The sequence below is a fragment of the Pelodiscus sinensis genome, chromosome 28 (assembly GCF_049634645.1).
Source record: "Pelodiscus sinensis isolate JC-2024 chromosome 28, ASM4963464v1, whole genome shotgun sequence".
NCBI lineage: Eukaryota > Metazoa > Chordata > Testudines > Trionychidae > Pelodiscus > Pelodiscus sinensis.
Genome location: NC_134738.1, coordinates 4,314,244 through 4,333,503, shown reverse-complemented (window position 1 = coordinate 4,333,503; position 19,260 = coordinate 4,314,244). Strand labels below are relative to the sequence as shown.

The window sequence follows — 19,260 nt, the reverse complement described above, 5'->3', positions numbered from 1 at the left end:
TTCAGGCCCCAGTGCGCAGAGGATATGTTGATAGTGATCCGTGTGAGTAACTACCCACAGCCATCTACACGTTTATTACATACCTGTCAAATTGCTGAAACAAAAACACTCTTTAATCTAGAGCCAAGGTTCCTAGCTACATGAACTTTAAAAAGCAAGGAAAATAAGCAACTCTGTCATTCAACATGCTATCTGTGCTCCACTCACTGTCAACTTCAAATGCTACTCTTCGACCACCCACGGCCCTTGTATCTCTACTCGCCTCCTCAGCAGCCGCATATAGCCTTCCCTCTAACCAGACACACTACATCAAGGCAGATTTTAGTTCTGCAAATTTCTACATAAAACTATCACGCCTGGAACCCTGCAGCTGTTTCTGGTATCACCTCTTCCTAGGTTTCTTGAACAAGACCAAAAAACTATCATTCAGTCACCTTGTACAGCGCAACACCATTTTGCATCCAATTCGAACCCACACACAGATCTATGATCAATTTCTTAAGGTCACATTGACTCTGGTAGTCTGAATGCCAGCCATGTTGGCTGCTTATGAGTGTGGGTTAGCTGCTGCACGTGGTGATATGGGGGACGTGAAAGGAAAGTATGAGGCTGGGAAAGGAAACTGATGAATCAAGCATCGACAAGATGATGCAAACACTTATTTCCTTGCTTTTAAGATGTGTTGGTGGGACGGCTGTTAAGCACCCTGGTGCAGCTGTAAATTAGTATATTTTTGTGTGAAAACAAGCCAGATATAAAGGGTCACATGTAATGGGGAAAACCAGCAACAGAAAATACTCTATATGATCGGTAAATCAGACCGATCGTCACAAGTCATCCTGTGCTACCTGTCTGTTGTACTAACCCTAGTCCTGTTATATTTAAAATACAACAGCAGTGAACTGAACTGTGATGAGTTAAAAAGAGGAATGGTCTCTCTCAAGTTTCTTTAAAAAACAAAACAAAACAGAAAAACCCACAAAAGGGGAAGGAAAAGAAAACGAGACAAGGCTGTTTTAAGAGCCATCAAAACTTGGCTTCATGTTATCAGTGACAGCACAGTCCCCGCCCAATTGCCACACTTTCTGCTTTTATCCTGCACTAGAAAAGCATCCCCCTGGCACTGTTATTGGACCACTGAAAAACTGAAGGTGCATTTCCACTTTACGTCCCATAGTGCGTGTCCTGGGGTCTAATTCAGGGCTCTTCACATCTTCCACGAGACCAAGCAAGCAGCAATGGGCTGAGACTGCAGGCCCAGAAAGAGATGCCCTTTGGTAAGCAGCTGGGGTAAAGTTGGGGCAGAACCTCCCTCCCGGAGCTATTCCAAATCAACAACCAGCACTGGGTAATGCACGTGAACAGGCATCACGACCCTGCCACGCTAAACAATGCCACCTTGTATGCACACACTCAGCAACAAGCACCCATCCGGACCCCCGACAGACACAGCTGCCCCGCGTGCCGGGATGGCCTTCTCTGAAGACACTCACCGCCAGTGCCAGCGACGCGCAGGTCATTACTGTTGCCTTCGTAGGTAAACAAAGCCCTGAAATACAGCATGGGGGGACATTTTAGCAACCGATGCACCATTAATCCTCCCCAGGCCAGCCTCCCGCTGCACCCCCTGCCACCTCCCGGAAGCGGATGCTAAGCCCCCTCCTTGCCATTCTGCTTCGTAAGCTACCCCCCGCTATGCAGCCCCATCTCCTGTCACCCCCCCTTCCCCACTTGTCTCCTGCCCCAACCCAGCTGCTGGCCCACGCCCACACAGCCCTCTCCTCCTACTGACCCCTCAGGCCCGCTCCATGCCCAGCGCCCTCTAAGCTAATGCAAAACACACGCGTCTCCCCCACCCCAAGGCCCCACAGCCAGTGCCAAGCCCCGCCCCACCCGGTAACCCCCCTGCATCTCCATCTCCTTCAGTCCTGCCTTGGCCCCCCACCCAGCACCCTGCTGCAGAAGCAAGAGGAAGCAAACCCTTCTGGGCTGGGGGGAGGGTGCAGGGGGGCCCTGGGGCAGAGAGCAGTGGGGTAGAGCCAGACCTCCTGGGGCAGGGCCAGTCCCCAGCAGGTGGTGGGTGGGGGCGCTAAGGGGGACCCCGTGGGGAGCTGCTGAGGGCGGGGCCGGTTGCTGGGGGGAATGAAGCAGAGAGGTGGTAGGTAAAGGGGAGATGGGGGCAGGGAGGGAGCCCGGTGGAATAAGGGGGGGCGGGGCCCGGCGGGGGACTCAGGGGGGCCCGGGTGGGGGAAGGGAGGTTGGGGGCGGGGCCCGGCGGGGGGGGAGGCCAGGGGAATAAGGGGGGCGGGGCCCGGCGGGGGACTCAGGGGGGCCCGGGTGGGGGAAGGGAGGTTGGGGGCGGGGCCCGGCGGGGGGGGGAGGCCAGGGGAATAAGGGGGGCGGGGCCCGGCGGGGGACTCAGGGGGGCCCGGGTGGGGGAAGGGAGGTTGGGGGCGGGGCCCGGCGGGGGGGGAGGCCAGGGGAATAAGGGGGGCGGGGCCCGGCGGGGGACTCAGAGAGGGCGGGTGGGGGCGGGGCCCGGCGGGGGGAATAAGAGGGGCGGGGGGCTCAGGGGCCCCGGGGGGCGGGGCCCGGGGGGGGCAGGGGAATAAGGGGGGCGGGGGGCTCAGGGGCCCCGGGGGGCGGGGCCCGGCGGGGGGGTCCCGGGGGGCGGGGCCGGCCCCTCACCAGTCGGTCGGGCTCCCCGCGGCCACCACCCGGCCGTAGGCCTCCTGCAGCGCCGGCCCGTTCCTGCTCAGGTTCAGCGCCATGGAGCCGCCGCCGCCTTCCGGCTCCGCCCGCCCGGCCGCGCGGGGAGGGGCGAGGGGCGGGAACTCCCCCTTCCCCGCCCCCCGCAGCCCCCCCGCCCCACGGCCCCCCCAAACCTTGCCCCACAGCCCCCCGCAGGGCCCTATCCCCGCCCCACGGCCCCCCCGGCCCAGGCACCCCACAGCCCCCCCCGAATCCCACCCCAAAGCCCCCCCACAGGACCCCCATCTCCGCCCCTCAGCCCCCCCCACCCAGGCACCTCACACACCCCCAAACCCCACCTCACAGCCCACATCTTTCTATGTCCTCCACAGCATCCCCCACAGACACCCCAGCCCCAGCCCGTACAGCCCCTGCAACGCCCCCATAGACACCCCTGTGTCTCCCAATAGTATCCGCAGACTCCCCCCGCATGACTCCCAACACCCCACAGTATCCCCCACGGCACCCCATAACCACCCCCATAGACACCCTCCATACACCGTCTGTAGCCCCCCACAGCGTTTGCTACAACACCACAGACAGCCCCAACTCGCTTGCCCCCACACCACTGCCCTCCCACAGACACCCCCCAAAACACCCCTATACCTCCAACACCCCCTGCCCTCCCACAGACACCCCCTACAACACCCCTATACCACCAACACCCCTTGCCCTCCCACAGACACCCCCCAAAACACCCCTATACCACCAACACCCCTTGCCCTCCCACAGACACCCCCCAAAACACCCCTATACCACCAACACCCCTTGCCCTCCCACAGACACCCCCCAAAACACCCCTATACCTCCAACACCCCCTGCCCTCCCACAGACACCCCCTACAACACCCCCACGCCACAGATACCCCCTATTCTCCTACAGACACCCCTACAACACCCCCACAGAGAGCCCCTGACACTCCTATAACATCCCTTGCAGACACCACTCAACACTCCCTATAGCCCAAGCCAGTCAAAGCTGCTCCTGGAAGCAGGCAGTTTGCTCCCTCCAGGGCAGTACCGCACCCTCTGAACAGTGGGTCTGGCTGCTTTGCACTCCTGTCCGTGCAAGGCCAGGTGTGTGTGACAGCGTGTTGGGGGTCCCCCGTCTCCTGCACCCCGAAATGGCACAAACAGACTGCACCAGCCAGTGGAATTAAGGGTGGTTTATTGCTCCTCCAGGATACAGCACAGCACAGATGTAATCTGGTTACAGGAACTGGGGGCTAAGAGGCCTCAGTGCTCCCCTTGAGATGGGGGAATCCCAGCCCCCTCCCCAGTTCCTTCTCCCCTGCTTTCCAGCCAGGCACTAACTCCCTTCTTCCAGCCCTGCCCCCCAGCCAGGGCAGCATCCATCTTCCTTTGTTCCTCTCCATGGGGGGTGGCTGGCCATACTCGTTTGCATAGTGACTCATCCTGTTTTGCTGGGTCGTGGTACCCACGGCAGCCAGTGGGGGTTACCCCAGAGCCAGCAGCATAGAAACCAGCCAGGTACCCCCACTACGTCACAGTGTGCTCCCTGGAACTGGCCCCCCCTTCCTGGGAGGGGGAAAGGCGTGTGCAAAAAACTTCCTTGGGAATGAGGAGAAAATGAAGTGACCGCTGCTTCGGCAGCCCAATTGTATAGGGACAGCCCTAGTGTTTGGAGCTCGCTCTCTCTCTTACCCACCCCACCGCCCCCTAGAATCATAGAATCATAGGACTGGAAGGGACCTCGAGAGGTCATCGAGTCCAGCCCCCCGCCCTCAAGGCAGGACCAAGCTCCGTCTACACCATCCCTGACAGATGTCTATCTAACCTGCTCTTAAATATCTCCAGAGAGGGAGATTCCACCACCTCCCTTGGCAATTTATTCCAATATTTGACCACCCTGACAGTTAGGAATTTTTTCCTAATGTCCAATCTAAACCTCCCCTGATTTTTCACACTTGCTATTTGGTCACTGGGGGAAAGGACCATGCTGCAGTCACCCCGGTCCCTCTTCCTGGCGTGAAGAACCCCAAAAGCTGCAGAGGTGAGGCTGAGAGAGACTCGTAACTGATGTGGATGGCGAGGGATGAGTTGGCAGGTTGGGGGAGAAGCTGGAAGCTCTTTGCTGTCTGTACTGAATGTTTGGGAGAGTTGGCAAAATTCCTTGTCTCCCATGCCAGGGAAGAGTTAAAAATCAAAAGACCAAAAAAGAATTCCCCCCCCCCCCCGCCTTTCGGGGTTTGACTCCTGTCCTGGGGCTGGCAGTTCTGCTCCGTGGAGCCCACACGGTCCCCGAGATAATTTGGATTCCCCATCATAGTATGTCACACAGCTCCTCAGTGCACATTTTCCTGCCGTGTAGGCAGGGACTCTGGGTGCTTGGTTGGGGGGGAGAGGGAAGCAAACTTAGCTCCTCCGCAGCTCTCTGGCTCCCACATGCCATCGGGCTGGCCTTGCAGCACTTCCCCTGACTGCGCTGTAGGCGTTAATGGCTTTTCCGGATGGGAGATGAGAGCAGTGAACAAGGAACCTCGGACCTACAAAGCAGGGCATTGACACCAGCCCAGGCTAGGTAACAACGTCCCAGCCCAACCGTGGCTGCTGGACTCATTACAGTCTTTGCTTGGTTTCTTTTAGTATCACCTGAACTGCCTGGCCCACAGGAGGGCAGCAGGCACGGGGCTATACACTTGCATCTCTAGTCTGCATGGGGGCTAATGAAAAAGAACCCAGCCAACTTCTCTGAATCTCACGCAGGGAGGAGCAGCTGCCAGACGGGGGTGGCAGGAGCACCCACACCTTCTCCAGGTAAGGGGTGCAGTCCTAGCACCAGTCTCCTCTCAGGCAACGCCTCTGTGACCCACCGCACACCCGCTTAGCTTCCTTTCAGGCTCCCCCACCCACCAGGCTAACACCAGACAGCCCCAGTTCCCTGCCACCTCAGCACACGACTCCAGCTGTCTTCAGACCCACGTGCTGCCCTAGGGACACTGGGGTGTTGTCCCAGACAGTCCTGGGCAGCTCCGAACCCTGGCGAATCTGGTTTTCGTCATTTTTGTTATGTAGACTTCTGAAATCAGTATTTAGAACAAGGTGTGGGGTCAGTGTTGGCTGCGGGTGGCCTCCGGGGGTATGTCTACCCGGGTCTGCAGTCTCCGTGTTTCCAGGCTCACGCTTGAGTGTCCATGCTGCATTGTAAACCTGGGCCCAGGTCTCACGGCGATGTTAACGCTCTCATAGTGCACAATGCTGGGGCGATGCTGGGGGCACCAGGGGCCATGTGCGCCTCCAAACGCCATTGGCAGGAGGGGCTAGAGCCTTTGGGTGGCCTGGGGCGGGGGACTAGCAGAGTGAGGGGTCAGGCCCACCCACTCTCACTGGCAGCGGTGGGAGGAAGCGGAGTGACATGGCGGGAGGAGCGGAGTGGGCTGGGGTTGTGTTGCTCCGTTTCCCCATGCTGCTGCAGATGGGGGTGGGGGCGGGGGCGGCAGCCCAACCCCTGCTAGTCTGCTGCCTTGCTTGGGGGGAAAAGGCAGGGCGGGGACAGAGCAAGGGCAGGAAAGGAGCAGAGACATTGGTGGGGGTATGCGGCAAGGGGAAGCAATGCCTCCCTGGGTCTTAGTGCTCAACCGCTCCCCTCATCTTGGACGCCAGAGCAGGATTAAAGCTCTGACCTGTCCACTAGCAGCATCTCAGGGGGGTCCTGAGGGCTTGCTGACCTGGGTCAGACTGATTTGTGTGTGGATGGAAGGAGGACTTGGACTTCAGCCAGACTCAGAGTTTGGCGTAGCCTGCAGTGTAGACGTACCCCGGGAATCTTATTGATCCTCCCCCGGAGCACTGGAAGACCTGCAGTGGGCAGGAGAAATAAGCTGGGAGGAGCTAGACAGAGCTCTGTGATGATGTGGGGGGGCACCGTGCTGGCAGAAAATGAAGACGCTTTCTTGTCCAACATTTCCCTTCCCCCAGCCTGTTTTCTCTCTATCGATGTATTCTGTTCTGGCAATTCCCCTTTGGCCTCTTCATAGATTTTGGCTCTAAGCATTAGTCCCAAGGGACTGTCTCTTTGTTCTGGGTTTGTAACCACCCAGCACAAGGGGGTTTAAATAATCATTTTATTATATTTGAATGTACGTTATTGGTTTTACGTTCCTGTTGCCGCCGCAGTGTTCTGTAGGGGTAGCATCCCTGAACTGAGACTTGGGAATGGTTCCTGGCCCTGCTACTGGGTAACTTTGGACAAGGCACTTTGTGCCCCATAAAATGGGGATAATGATACTGACCTCCCAGAGTACTTTGACGTGTGTACGCAACGCACTGTATAATGGCTATGTATTAATTAGGATTCGATGTTGTGATGTTGAGAATAGCCACTAGGTGGCAACACTATCACAGTCATGTCAGGGGGAATTGGGAAAATGAATTAAGCCTGACATGGCGAAGGGTCTATCAATTATTCTAACAGTCTGTGTGTGAGTCTCTTTACAGACCTGTGGAGAGCTGGCAGCAGCCCCTATATTTAAGCAAATACTTTTTGTTATCCAAGATTCCCTTTTTTAAAAAAGGTTGCACAGTTCTGCTGGTGGCAGCAGGCCTCTGCCCTTCAGCGGGGATAGCCTAGGGGCCAGAGGATACATTTTGCTGGCTTCATGAAACTTCCTTCAAAGTTCCCAACTACTGAAAAAGGCGAGCACAGTGTAGCTGGCACCAGCCCCCTTCTAGGGATGTGAAAGGTTGAGGGGAGGGCAGGGTTTTTGGAAGTATCATCCTGCACCTGCCCCCAAACTTCCCATTCCTCCCTGACCAGTCCACACCTCCTTGCTCAGCAAAGAGCCCCCTGTGGGTGCCTGGGATGGGGCGAGTGGTGCCAAAGCAGGCTAAGTAGCCCCCTCTCTATAGGGGAGAGACTAGTAACAACGCTAAGGCCTCTAAACTAGGGCAGGGCAGTTTGGGGAACCTTCTGGGCCAGACAAGGCAGCCCTGACAGCTGCAGAGAAAGACCAGTTCTTTCTGCTGGCAACGTAGGAAATGGGGCAGAGGTTCACAACGCACCATCTCCTCCTCCCACGGGGGCAGGGTGGCTTTGGAACAATCTGAGACCATGGCTGCAGGGTGGGGTTTATTCAGACATTAACAACAAGGAGCCGGGGGTGCCAGCCCCTGCAAGAGGTGCCGGAACAGCTGTTTTTAGGGGGCATTGAAGTGGCAGGGTACCATCTGGGGTATGTCCCCTACTCCATGTGGCCAGCCTTCTCAGCTCTGCTGCGGGGCCAGAGGAGGAGTCCTGCCTGGCAGAAAATCCCACCTTGCTGGTGTCCTCTTGTGGGGAGATGGGGACGCCCCACTGGGAGAAGCCCTACAGCTGGGAGAACCCCTACAGCTGCATTCAGACGGCCTGGAGCCTGAGCTCTTGGACCAGGAGCTGGGTCTGGACTGGGCAGCTTGGGATACATTATGCAAGTCCGTGGCCTGTGCAGATCCCACCTGCCCGCAAGGCACAGGGTTCCCCATTGGCCCAGAAGGGGAGCCACCGAGCCATGTAGGAAGCTCCCTCAGGTCTCCCACTTGACCCCGAGAGGGAGGCGCAAGAGCTTTTGTACCTCCACTTGCTGGGCCTCAGCTTATCCTTAGCGGCTGTGTCCATTGAGGGAGGCTTCCCGGAGTCAGAGTGCCTCCTTCAAGGGGCAGGCGATGGAGGAAGGGGATTTCCTTGCATACTCTCCCCTGCATCTTTCTCCTCTCCGGAGCAGGTTCTTCCTTGCCTGGAGGTACCTGCTTGTGTTTGAAGGGGCTCGAAAAGTGTCACTGGTGCTGTCTGGAGGCTCATAGCAATTTCTCCCCCACAGCTGCCCCCGACTTGGACTGAGACACCATTTGCCTGGGAGGATTTGCACTGATGTATGTCGCTACCCCAATCCGGACCCCGAATATAGATGCGCTAGACTGGGATAAAACAGGACCTGCGGTAGGGTGCTCTGCCCTAGTGTAAAGCCAGGAAGAACTGCTTCGGAGTGGCTGCGTATGGGGCTGAGTCCCAGTAGCTGCACGTTCCAGGCTGAGTCACCGGCATCTACTCATAGCTCCCCTCTGTGCTTCAGTTCCCAAATCTGTCTGAGGGCACTAAAGATGCTGACCCCCTCCGCACAGTGCCGTGAGAGCTGCAGATACAAGCATGGCATTGCTGTTTGCCATTACAACAGCGCAGCAGCGGATCTGCCTTAGGGATTTGCACTCGTTGGTTCAGCAATCCCAGTCCAGACAAAGCTTTCTCCCCTTCCTAGTTATTCACCTGACTAGATGGGGAGCGACACCAGCATTTGGCTTTCCACACTCTCCGCCCCAGAAGTTTTGTGGACACTGCTTGGGCAGTGCTCCGGGGGCAGGGTGCCCGGGAATGCATTTGCAATAGCTGAGGAGGCTAGGGATATGGTAGGCAAAGCATGCGCATGGCTGCAGGGCCATGAACCCCCTGTCACAATGAATGTGCTAATGAACCATTTACATATGGTAATTTCTGCTGCACACTGTAAACTGACCCTTGCCCAATATGCCCAAGAAGAGGCACAAGGAGGCAGTGGACTGGCTGATTCCAGCAGGGTTTGTGCTGTGTCCCTTCCTACCTCCGTCCAAGCAGACTGAGCAATGCTGCCTCATCCTCGCTCTCCCCTTCCACACCCTGCTTATTACTCCCCCAGGATCCCCTTCGACCGAAACCCTCCCCCAGTTGTCACAGGCCATCTACCCCCCTTCGCCCCAAATCTGCCTCTGACTCGTGTCCTAATCCAGGCGACTTGTGGATGTGTCAGAGGGTGGGCATTTGTGTGTGTACCTAGGTCGGTGCGTGTGTGTCTGTGTGTGCATGCAGGTGTTTGTGCCTTTGTGTGTGTACCTAGGTCGGTGCGCGCGTGTCTGTGTGTGCATGCAGGTGTTTGTGCCTTTGCGTGTGTATCTAGGTCGGTGCGTGTGTGTCTGTGTGTGCATGCAGGTGTTTGTGCCTTTGCGTGTGTACCTAGGTCGGTGCGTGTGTGTCTGTGTGTGCATGCAGGTGTTTGTGCCTTTGCGTGTGTACCTAGGTCGGTGCGTGTGTGTCTGTGTGTGCATGCAGGTGTTTGTGCCTTTGCGTGTGTACCTAGGTCGGTGCGTGTGTGTCTGTGTGTGCATGCAGGTGTTTGTGCCTTTGCGTGTGTACCTAGGTCGGTGCGTGTGTGTCTGTGTGTGCATGCGGGTGTTTGTGCCTTTGTGTGTGTACCTAGGTCGGTGCGTGTGTGTCTGTGTGTGCATGCGGGTGTTTGTGCCTTTGCGTGTGTATCTAGGTCGGTGCGTGTGTGTCTGTGTGTGCATGCGGGTGTTTGTGCCTTTGCGTGTGTATCTAGGTCGGTGCGTGTGTGTCTGTGTGTGCATGCGGGTGTTTGTGCCTTTGTGTGTGTACCTAGGTCGGTGCGTGTGTGTCTGTGTGTGCATGCGGGTGTTTGTGCCTTTGCGTGTGTACCTAGGTCGGTGCGTGTGTGTCTGTGTGTGCATGCGGGTGTTTGTGCCTTTGCGTGTGTATCTAGGTCGGTGCGTGTGTGTCTGTGTGTGCATGCGGGTGTTTGTGCCTTTGCGTGTGTACCTAGGTCGGTGCGTGTGTGTCTGTGTGTGCATGCGGGTGTTTGTGCCTTTGCGTGTGTATCTAGGTCGGTGCGTGTGTGTCTGTGTGTGCATGCAGGTGTTTGTGCCTTTGCGTGTGTATCTAGGTCGGTGCATGTGTGTCTGTGTGTGCATGCGGGTGTTTGTGCCTTTGTGTGTGTACCTAGGTCGGTGCGTGTGTGTCTGTGTGTGCATGCAGGTGTTTGTGCCTTTGCGTGTGTACCTAGGTCGGTGAGTGTGTGTCTGTGTGTGCATGCGGGTGTTTGTGCCTTTGCGTGTGTATCTAGGTCGGTGCGTGTGTGTCTGTGTGTGCATGCAGGTGTTTGTGCCTTTGCGTGTGTACCTAGGTCGGTGCGTGTGTGTCTGTGTGTGCATGCGGGTGTTTGTGCCTTTGCGTGTGTACCTAGGTCGGTGCGTGTGTGTCTGTGTGTGCATGCAGGTGTTTGTGCCTTTGTGTGTGTACCTAGGTCGGTGCGTGTGTGTCTGTGTGTGCATGCAGGTGTTTGTGCCTTTGCGTGTGTACCTAGGTCGGTGAGTGTGTGTCTGTGTGTGCATGCGGGTGTTTGTGCCTTTGCGTGTGTACCTAGGTCGGTGAGTGTGTGTCTGTGTGTGCATGCGGGTGTTTGTGCCTTTGCGTGTGTACCTAGGTCGGTGCGTGTGTGTCTGTGTGTGCATGCAGGTGTTTGTGCCTTTGTGTGTGTACCTAGGTCGGTGCGTGTGTGTCTGTGTGTGCATGCAGGTGTTTGTGCCTTTGTGTGTGTACCTAGGTCGGTGTGTGTGTGTCTGTGTGTGCATGCAGGTGTTTGTGCCTTTGTGTGTGCGCTACTTTGCATTGCAGGTGTGTGCACGGGTGCGGAGGAGGGTCTCAGGCTGCCCGTGTGCACACCTTGTCTGCCTGCACTTCCGGTGGCTGCCCTTCCTTCTGGAAATGTGCAACTGGCTCCTCTCTCTATGCCACAGCCTCTTCTCTGCTTAGCCCCGTCTTTAGGCATGTGCCTGGATCTTTCCTCCTGTTGTTTGGCTCCTGCCCCACGATTACTCCCTCTCCTGCCAGCCCCCACAGCAGGCACTGGGCTGGATGGGGACTCGATCCCTCTCTCAGGCACTGTGGGCTGAACAAAACAAGTTTTTCACTTTGTGCAGCGACCGTTTCTACCAGGACTGCCCAAGTGAGCCAGGGAAAAGGACAGGCACTGGGGATGGGAGTGGAGAGGTGGCAGGCGGGAAGGCCTTCATGAATAATCCCGCTCTCAGATGCCTGGGGGGTCCTCCAGCGCCCACTGACCCTGTGCCAAGGTTTGTCATTAGCAGGAAAAGCATCTGTGCCTCCGAAAGGCATTAACGCTGCAGAAAACCCGGCACAGTCACCGCATCAGCAGAGGAGCCAGCCTGTGTAACGGGGTCTAAACTCAAGCTGATCAGTCTTGTGTTGAGGCCTCCTGGGAGAGGGGCTGAGGTCGAGTTTAATGAGCTCCATGGGGACCCCCCGTGTGTCAATCAAAAGCAGCTCCTGACACCAGCACTAGCGCCAAATGCTTTCTCCGTGGCTTCTGCCTTCAGGTTTGGATGCAGCTGAGACAAACAGCTGAATATCTGATCCCCCCCACCCTGGGAAAAAACCAGACAAGGCCAGGAGAGGGATGAAGCCAGGCCTGTCAAGGGACGAGTCACCGTCATGAGCTGGGGATTGGCTTGGCCAAGGCGTGAATTCCCCTGACTGCTCTCCTGGGCCATTGTGGGCGAAGGAGAGCAGGGCACTGCGGAGGAAACGTAACTCCCCGGGCATCGTGCTCATTGCCTTGCAGGGCGTAGTCAGGGCTTGGGGCATCTCCGGCTGCAGCATCCCCCTTTCCCCAGAATCAGGCTCCCCCAGAGGCCCACCAGAACCTGCACATGTGGAGGCAGAGGGGCAAGAGTGGGCAGTGACCTGGGTCCCATTGGGCTAAATGACAGTGAAAAGGGTGGGGATGCGGGTGCGTGGGCTGTAGGCTAAGGCATGGGGTTGGAATGTAGGAGGGGGTACAAGCTCTGGGAGGGAATTTGGGTGTGTGCTCTAGGGTGGGGGAGGGAGTTGGGATGCAGGAGGGGGAGTGAGCTCTGGGCTGGGGGAAGGGGTTGGGGTGCAGGAGGGGGAGTAGGCTCTGGGCTGGGAAAGGGGATTGGGGTGGAGGATGGGGTGTGGGTTCTGGGAGAGAATTTGGATGTAGTTGGGGTGCAGGCTCTAGGCTGGGGCAGAAGATTGGGATGCAGCAGGGCACCTGGGGCACAGCCTTACCTTAGGTGACTCCCAGATGTGACTGGCACATCTGTCTGGCGGTGGCTCCTGGGTGGGGAGGGCAGGGCATTTCCACCTGCTACAACTGGCACATGCTGCTCCCATCTCCATGGCTCCACTGGCCAGAGTTCCCGACCAGTAGGCGCTGCAGAGTTGCTGTTCAGGGTAGTGAGTGAAGAGCCTCCCTTCCGGGGCTGCAGGCAGATGCTGGCCACTCTGGGAGTGGTATGGAGCAAGGACAGGCAGAAAGCCTCTCTTAGAGCAACGTGAGCTGCCAGCCGTGGTTGTGGGTCCCCGGGCTCTATTAAATTGCCTGGGCCCCATGCCAATTGCCCCGTTTGCTACCCCTCCCCCCCATCAATAGGCCTGCACCTAGGACTTGGAGTCCCTTTGACTTTCCCATGGTAGCGCAGGATGGACATTTAGGCCTCTCAGTGACAAAACTGCTAGCCCCAAAAGCTCAAAAATCAGACACCTCCCCCCAAAACAAATTACGAAACTTGCCCGAAAAATCAAGGAATCAGAAAAACACGTCTTTTTTTTTTTCCTGATTTCCTCCAAACTCATTCCAATCTAGATCGTTTCTGGGAAAGCAGATCTTGGGAAACACACCTTAGTGCACAAGACTACACGTTGGGATGGTGCTGCCTGCCGGCATTACTAGTGCCGTGGAACGGGCCCCGGCTTTCCACCCCCAGCTGGTCGGAGGCCAGCGTTCCTGTTCCCCGGAAAACTCTGACGTTGTCGATTTTTGGTTTGACACAAATAGATGCAAACCTCAGATCTTTCTAGCTGGCGGCTGGAATGCTGGTTGGGCAGCAGGGAACGAGGCAGACCAGCTGCTCAGGGAGTTGCGCACCCCCCTTGCCCATGCCCCAAGTGAGTGGCCAGACAGCTTGCGAGGCAGCCAGGTGCGGCCGTGGGCAGTCTGCCTGCCTGTTGCCATCAGACGTTTGAGCAGAACTGGCATGACCCTGCAGCATGTTTAGAGTCCCTGGAATCAGCATTTTCCAATGGGACATTGTTTCAACTGGCTCTATTGTTAGCACCAGTGTCATCTGTAGCCACCAAGGCTGCATTCTCCTGGCACAGGCTCTCTCTAGCAGCTTCCCATGGACGGGGTCAAGGTCTTGAATGACTCTCCAAGGCCTTCAGTGCAATCAGCCCGAGATATTGACGGAGCCTCCGTCTTTCCACAGTTGAGCCAAGTTCCTCGAAACCACGGAACTGCCTCTTTGGAGGGAGATTGATACCCGACCGGCTGGACACCCCTCCCCCAGGAGGGGCAAGGGGGACAACGAAACTCAGTGTCAGAACAAAATGTAAAATTATTGCTTAGCTTCCACAGCCACAATTGAGGCAGCAGCCACAGAGCAGAAATGTGACGCTACAGAGACCACTGCTGAGTACGGTGACCAAACTTGCCTCGTTGTTTCCTTGGGACTCCCCCATCTGTCTCCGTCCCTCTGTGGTGTCTTTCCTCTTACGTGGGCGTTGCCAGCTCTTCGGGAGAGGGCCTGTGTAGCCCAGAGAGGCCTGGTGTATTCCCGGCAGCAGGGGCCACGAACTGTGGGAAGAGGAGTGACCCAGCCCCAGCCTGCTCTGCTCCCCAGAGCAATGTGGCTGGGAGCCAGGCCTGGGGGAGCACAGCAGGGTCACTGCACCACGGTGAGTGTGGGGGGCCAAGCTCTGCTGCGGGTGCCATGTCCCCCGGTAATCCCCCGGGTCACGTTGCTTTGGGGAAGGGGTGCAATGGGAGCATGGGGGTGGAGGAGGAGCGGGACTTAGGGTGTGCAGGGAGGTGGGGTGAGAAGAGGCGGGGGGGGGGCTGGGCCGGAGAGTGGGGATTGTCCCAGGCCCCACATCCTCCGAGGGACGGCCCTGATCTGTTTCCTCTGTTTACACACCTTCTGCATGGGCTCCTGACATGCGACTGGGGCTCACAACCATGCCCCCTCCCCCTGCCCCCTACTTTTAACAAAAAAGAAATTGTGCAGATCTGTGGAATGATACGTTCTGTTGTGGAGGTGCTGCACTTACGTGTTTCACCCACCAGGGGCTGCTGTGGTGCTAGAAGAGAGGGCCACCAACTCACGGCTGGAGCAGCCAGGTCAGGCATGGGATGGGGGTCACTTTGGCATGCCCCCCCCCCATGGTTCTGGCACCCTTGGCTCCAGGAGAATGGGGCCGCTGGTTTATTCTGATTATGACAAGAACCAGTTGCAATTATTTCCCTTGGGTTTCACTGAGGTGTCAGTGATGTTTTGTGGGAAAAAATTCATTTCCATCCTTTTATATTTTGACAAGATTTTCAGTCAAAAAGAATCTGAAACTCTTTTGCTTCATGATTGCGAGAGAAAACCCCCTTTTTCTTTCACGCTGCTTTTTCTTTTTTCCACAGGCGAGGGGAGAAAAACCAAACTCCGAAACCAGAATTAAAGTTACTGAAAAATTTAGTGTCACTTTTTTTCTCAAGAAGCAAACCATTAAAAAAAACCCTTTCAATGTATTTACCTTTTACTGACCAATTTGAGTTCTGGCCTCTGTGTAAAGCACTCAGACGGCAGAGTGTGTGAAATAAATCTAATTAATAATAATGCCTTGGTCTTACATAGACAGACAACACGGGTCGCGTAATATCTTATATTGGACCAACTTCTGATGGTAAAAGTATTCTCACCTTGTCTCCCTGTATGCTAGGGCTGCCGTGGCTACCCCACCACATCATGCATTTCACTGGTGGCTCTTTAAGCACTTTACAATTTGTTGGGTGTTCATCCTCACCCTGCAACAGGGAGGAGTTATTACCCCTTCCTTACAGAGGGGGGAGCTAAAGCAGAGAGCTGGCCGCAATTTGTGTAGGCCAGTGGGACTATGGAATACCCATGCAGAAAGCATGATTAACTTCAGTGGCATTACGCTGGAGCAGTGGCGGGGGGAGGCGGCGCACGCCTCCCAGCCTTTCATCCTGCGGCATGTGACATCAGTTACTGTAATGGAACCAATACATGCGGAACACCTGGGTTTTGTTGTCATTGGACTGCAACAGACTTGTAATTATAAAACCCGTTGTAAATTGTATCTTCTCACCGTGGCTATTAGAAACCCTCCTCCTTAAAAAAACTGGGAAAACAACTTCTGTCCTAGCCAGCTATGAGATCTCCCTTGCAGGGGTCACCTCAGGCTTTGAGCTGAGTTTCCAATCCCAGGTACAGGGCCCTAATGCTTCATTCATGAGTAATTGTCATGTGTAGCCACTAGAGGTTTACCAGATGAATATCACATTGCTAGACTGCAATATACCATTAGAGATCAGGATTCCAAGAATTGGGTTTTCAGGCAGCAATGGGAACCCTGCAGGCTGAGGGCCACATGCAGCCCATTGGGTTCTGTGCGCCGCCTGTGAGATATTGTTTACTGTTGTCCATGCACAGGGTCGCCAGTTCTGCTGTCCGTGTAGGTTTCTTTCCTACGGGTATTGCTAGCGACACGCACGTAGAGCAAGGGCCCGTGAAGGGAGGTGCGTGCAGATCGCACACAACACTGACTGTGAGAGCCAGGCACTCCCTCTGCAGCCAATCACAGCGCTGCTACTGGTCAATTGGCATCCCCCACACATTCCAGGTACACAAGCGCAGTGAGCAAACCAGTATCTGATAAACCCATTACAATTATAATTAAAAATAGAATAAAAGACTTGGCAGATTGTGATCTGACAGGCTCTACCAGCATGGTTTCTGCAAATCTTAATTGTCAGCCCTTGGGAGCAGGGACTGCTTTTTTGTTCTTTGCTTGTCCAGCACCTGGCAATGCAGTCCTTGACTAAGGTGTCTAGTTGCTGAGGGGATAGAAATAATAATCTCTTAGAAGTCACGTAAAGGCAAACCATGGACACTATTTATTTAAAAAGCCGTTTTGACAGAGTACTTCCATCATGGGGCAAGAAGGAAACTTGTGCCATGGATCAAAAGTCAAGAGAGGATACAGAGTAGGAACAAATGGCCAATTTTCATCATGGCAAAAGGTTAATGGTGGGGAACACGAGTTACCGTACAGGTTGAATCTCTAGTCCAGCAACATCCGTAGTCGGGCATGATTGTGGTTAGCCCGATGTCCACTTATCATGGGGTGGGCCAAGTTTTCCCACAGTTCCGTAAAGTTTGCTTACAGCTACCTCTCCTGGTTCCCAGTGTTCTGTGCTGGTGTTTAGCTTTAATTTACCCCACAATGTCTTCTAACAGCCCAGTAAGCAGAGGCAGCGTTGGTAATGCTGCTAAACAACATTGACCTCCCAGGATTCGGCAAATTCTCTGCTTCGGCACCAGTCAGGTCCTGAGGGTGCCAGATTAGAGAGGTTCAAATCTGTATTAGGTCCAGTTTTGTTTAATACATTTATTATTTAGCACAACATGGGGTGCTATGTAACCAAATCAGGTTTAAAGCGGATACATTTTGGCACCATGCTATTACAGACCTGGATTCTAACCCTAACTTTGCCTGAAGTTATCTTCTGCGACCTCTTTCCTATTTCAGAGTTGAACTACCTTTCTAGTTAGAGATTTTCCTCCTATCTAACCTAAACTTTTCTTGCTACTGATTAAGCCCATTACTTTTTTCCTACCATGGCCATATGGTTCAATTGGCCTCCGTCCTCTTTGTAACTGCCCTTAGCATACTTGAAGACTGTTATCGGTCTTCTTCCCTCAAGACTAAACATGCCCAGTGTTTTTAACCTTTCCTCATAGGTCAGATTTTTTAAACATTAGATCATTTTTTGTTGCTCTCCTCTGGACTCTTTCCAATGTGTCCATATTTTTACGAAGAGGGGTGCCCAGAATTGGACACTGTATATTAGTTAAGCCCTCCCCAGAGCTAAGAAGAACAGGTCAGTTACCTCCTGTGTCTTAGGGTACATTTACACTGCACATGAATTTCACAATAAGCTATTCTGGAATAGTTATTCCAAAATAGCTTGTTTCAAATACCACGTCTACACTGCAAGGAAGCCTCAAAATTAGTTCAAGGCAGGCTTCCCTAATGTGGACACACTATCTTGATTTAGAGCCCTAGGAGGCACTGAGGAGGAGAACTTAGAATAGCCCGGAGGAGGGGCTATTCCGAAACAGCAGCAGTGGAGTGTCTACACACACCTTATTTTGAAATAGCAATTTTGGAATAGGCGTTATTCCTCATAGAATGAGGTTTACAGATTTCAGAATAAGCCGCCCGTTATTTCGAAATTATTTCAGAATAACGGAATGGCTGTGTAGATGCTCACATTGTTATTTTGGAATAACGGCCGTTAATCCGAAATAACTTTGCTGTATACACACAGGGCTCGTCTACATTGGCCCCTTTTCTGGAAGGGGCATGCTAATTTTTCAGATCGTAATAGGGAAATCCGCGGGGGATTTAAATATCCCCCGCGGCATTTAAATAAAAATGTCCGCCGCTTTTTTCCGGCTTTTAGAAAAGCCGGAAAAGAGCGTCTACACTGGCCCCGATCCGGCCCGATCCTCCGGAAAAAAGCCCTTTTCCGGAGGATCTCTTTTTTCCGGAGGATCAAAGTAGGATATTTAAATCCCCCGCGGATTTCCCTATTACGATCTGAAAAATTAGCATGCCCCTTCCGGAAAAGGGGCCAATGTAGACGTAGCCACACACTACATGCAACACTCCTGGTAATATACCCTAGAATGATTTGAGTTTTGCATCTGTTGACTCATATTCCATTTGTGGTCCACTATAACCCCAGATCTTTCCAGCGGTGCTACCCCCTAGCTAGTTGTTCCCCATTTTGCAGAGGTGCATCTGATTTTTTTTCTTCCTTCATTAAGTACTTTTCACTGGTCTTTGTTGAATTTCATCTTGTTGAATCCAGACCAGTTCTCCAATTCATCAAGGTCCTTTTGAGTTCTATCCCTGTCCTCCAAAGTGCTTGCAGCCCCTCCTAGCTTGGTGTCATCTGCATATTTCACAAGCACACTCTGCAAATAGTAAGTAGCACTGGGCCAGGACTGATCCCTGTGGAACCCTGCTAGACATGCCCCCCCCCCCACTTTGACAACAAACCATTGATTTGGGAATGACCATTGAGTATGGTCTTTCAACCAGTTGTGCACCCACCTTACAGTAATTTCATCTAGACCAGGGGTTCTTAAACTTCTCTTTCTTGCAGACCAAAATGGCCGATGGTCTGAGCGGACCATGAAGTCGTTTGTACTGTAGCTAGCGATTGTAAAGCACTTTGGATAAAAGCACGCTGTGTAAAACCACCGTATTGTTCTACAGATAAAAGCACACAACTTGTATTTTAATATCTGTCGGGGGTCTCACCCTTGCCACACAACTGAGGCGGGGAAGGAGGGCTGTCTCTTCCCAGCAGCCTCAGCCCTGGAAAGTTGCCTATTTCTCTGGCTGCCACAGCCCCACATGTCCCAAATTCCCCGACCTCCTCTTCTCCCCCTACTGCCACCCCACCCATCCCCTACTTCTCCCACCTCGCTCCTCTCACCTACCTCCTGCTCCCCACCTCACCTCATGTGCATCTTTGCCAGGGTCCAGGCACTTAATTAGTGGAGCCATGCCTGCCTCATTCTCTTGCATGCAGCAACCCAGGGGCACATTTTAGAAGGAGCC

At 54.6% G+C, this 19,260-nt stretch overlaps 1 protein-coding gene and 1 long non-coding RNA gene across 2 annotated transcripts in view; one reads left to right on the top strand and one right to left on the bottom strand.

Moving 5' to 3' along the window:
* Nucleotides 1–2,840, bottom strand: part of DBNL (drebrin like) — a 33,641-nt gene extending 30,801 nt beyond the window's left edge. The window contains exons 1-2 of the mRNA XM_075911090.1: nucleotides 2,689–2,840; nucleotides 1,494–1,549 (exon numbers count right to left, since the gene is read on the bottom strand). Of these exons, the coding sequence (XP_075767205.1) occupies nucleotides 1,494–1,549; nucleotides 2,689–2,771 (139 nt within the window). The 5' untranslated portion in view covers nucleotides 2,772–2,840. The remainder of the gene's footprint in view (nucleotides 1–1,493; nucleotides 1,550–2,688) is intronic.
* A 2,019-nt stretch (nucleotides 2,841–4,859) lies between these two features.
* LOC142820949 (uncharacterized) lies at nucleotides 4,860–18,067 on the top strand. The gene is made up of 3 exons (XR_012897978.1): nucleotides 4,860–5,528; nucleotides 8,567–8,685; nucleotides 13,199–18,067. It is a non-coding gene; the product is annotated as an uncharacterized LOC142820949 (long non-coding RNA).
* The last annotated feature ends 1,193 nt before the right edge of the window (nucleotides 18,068–19,260 follow it).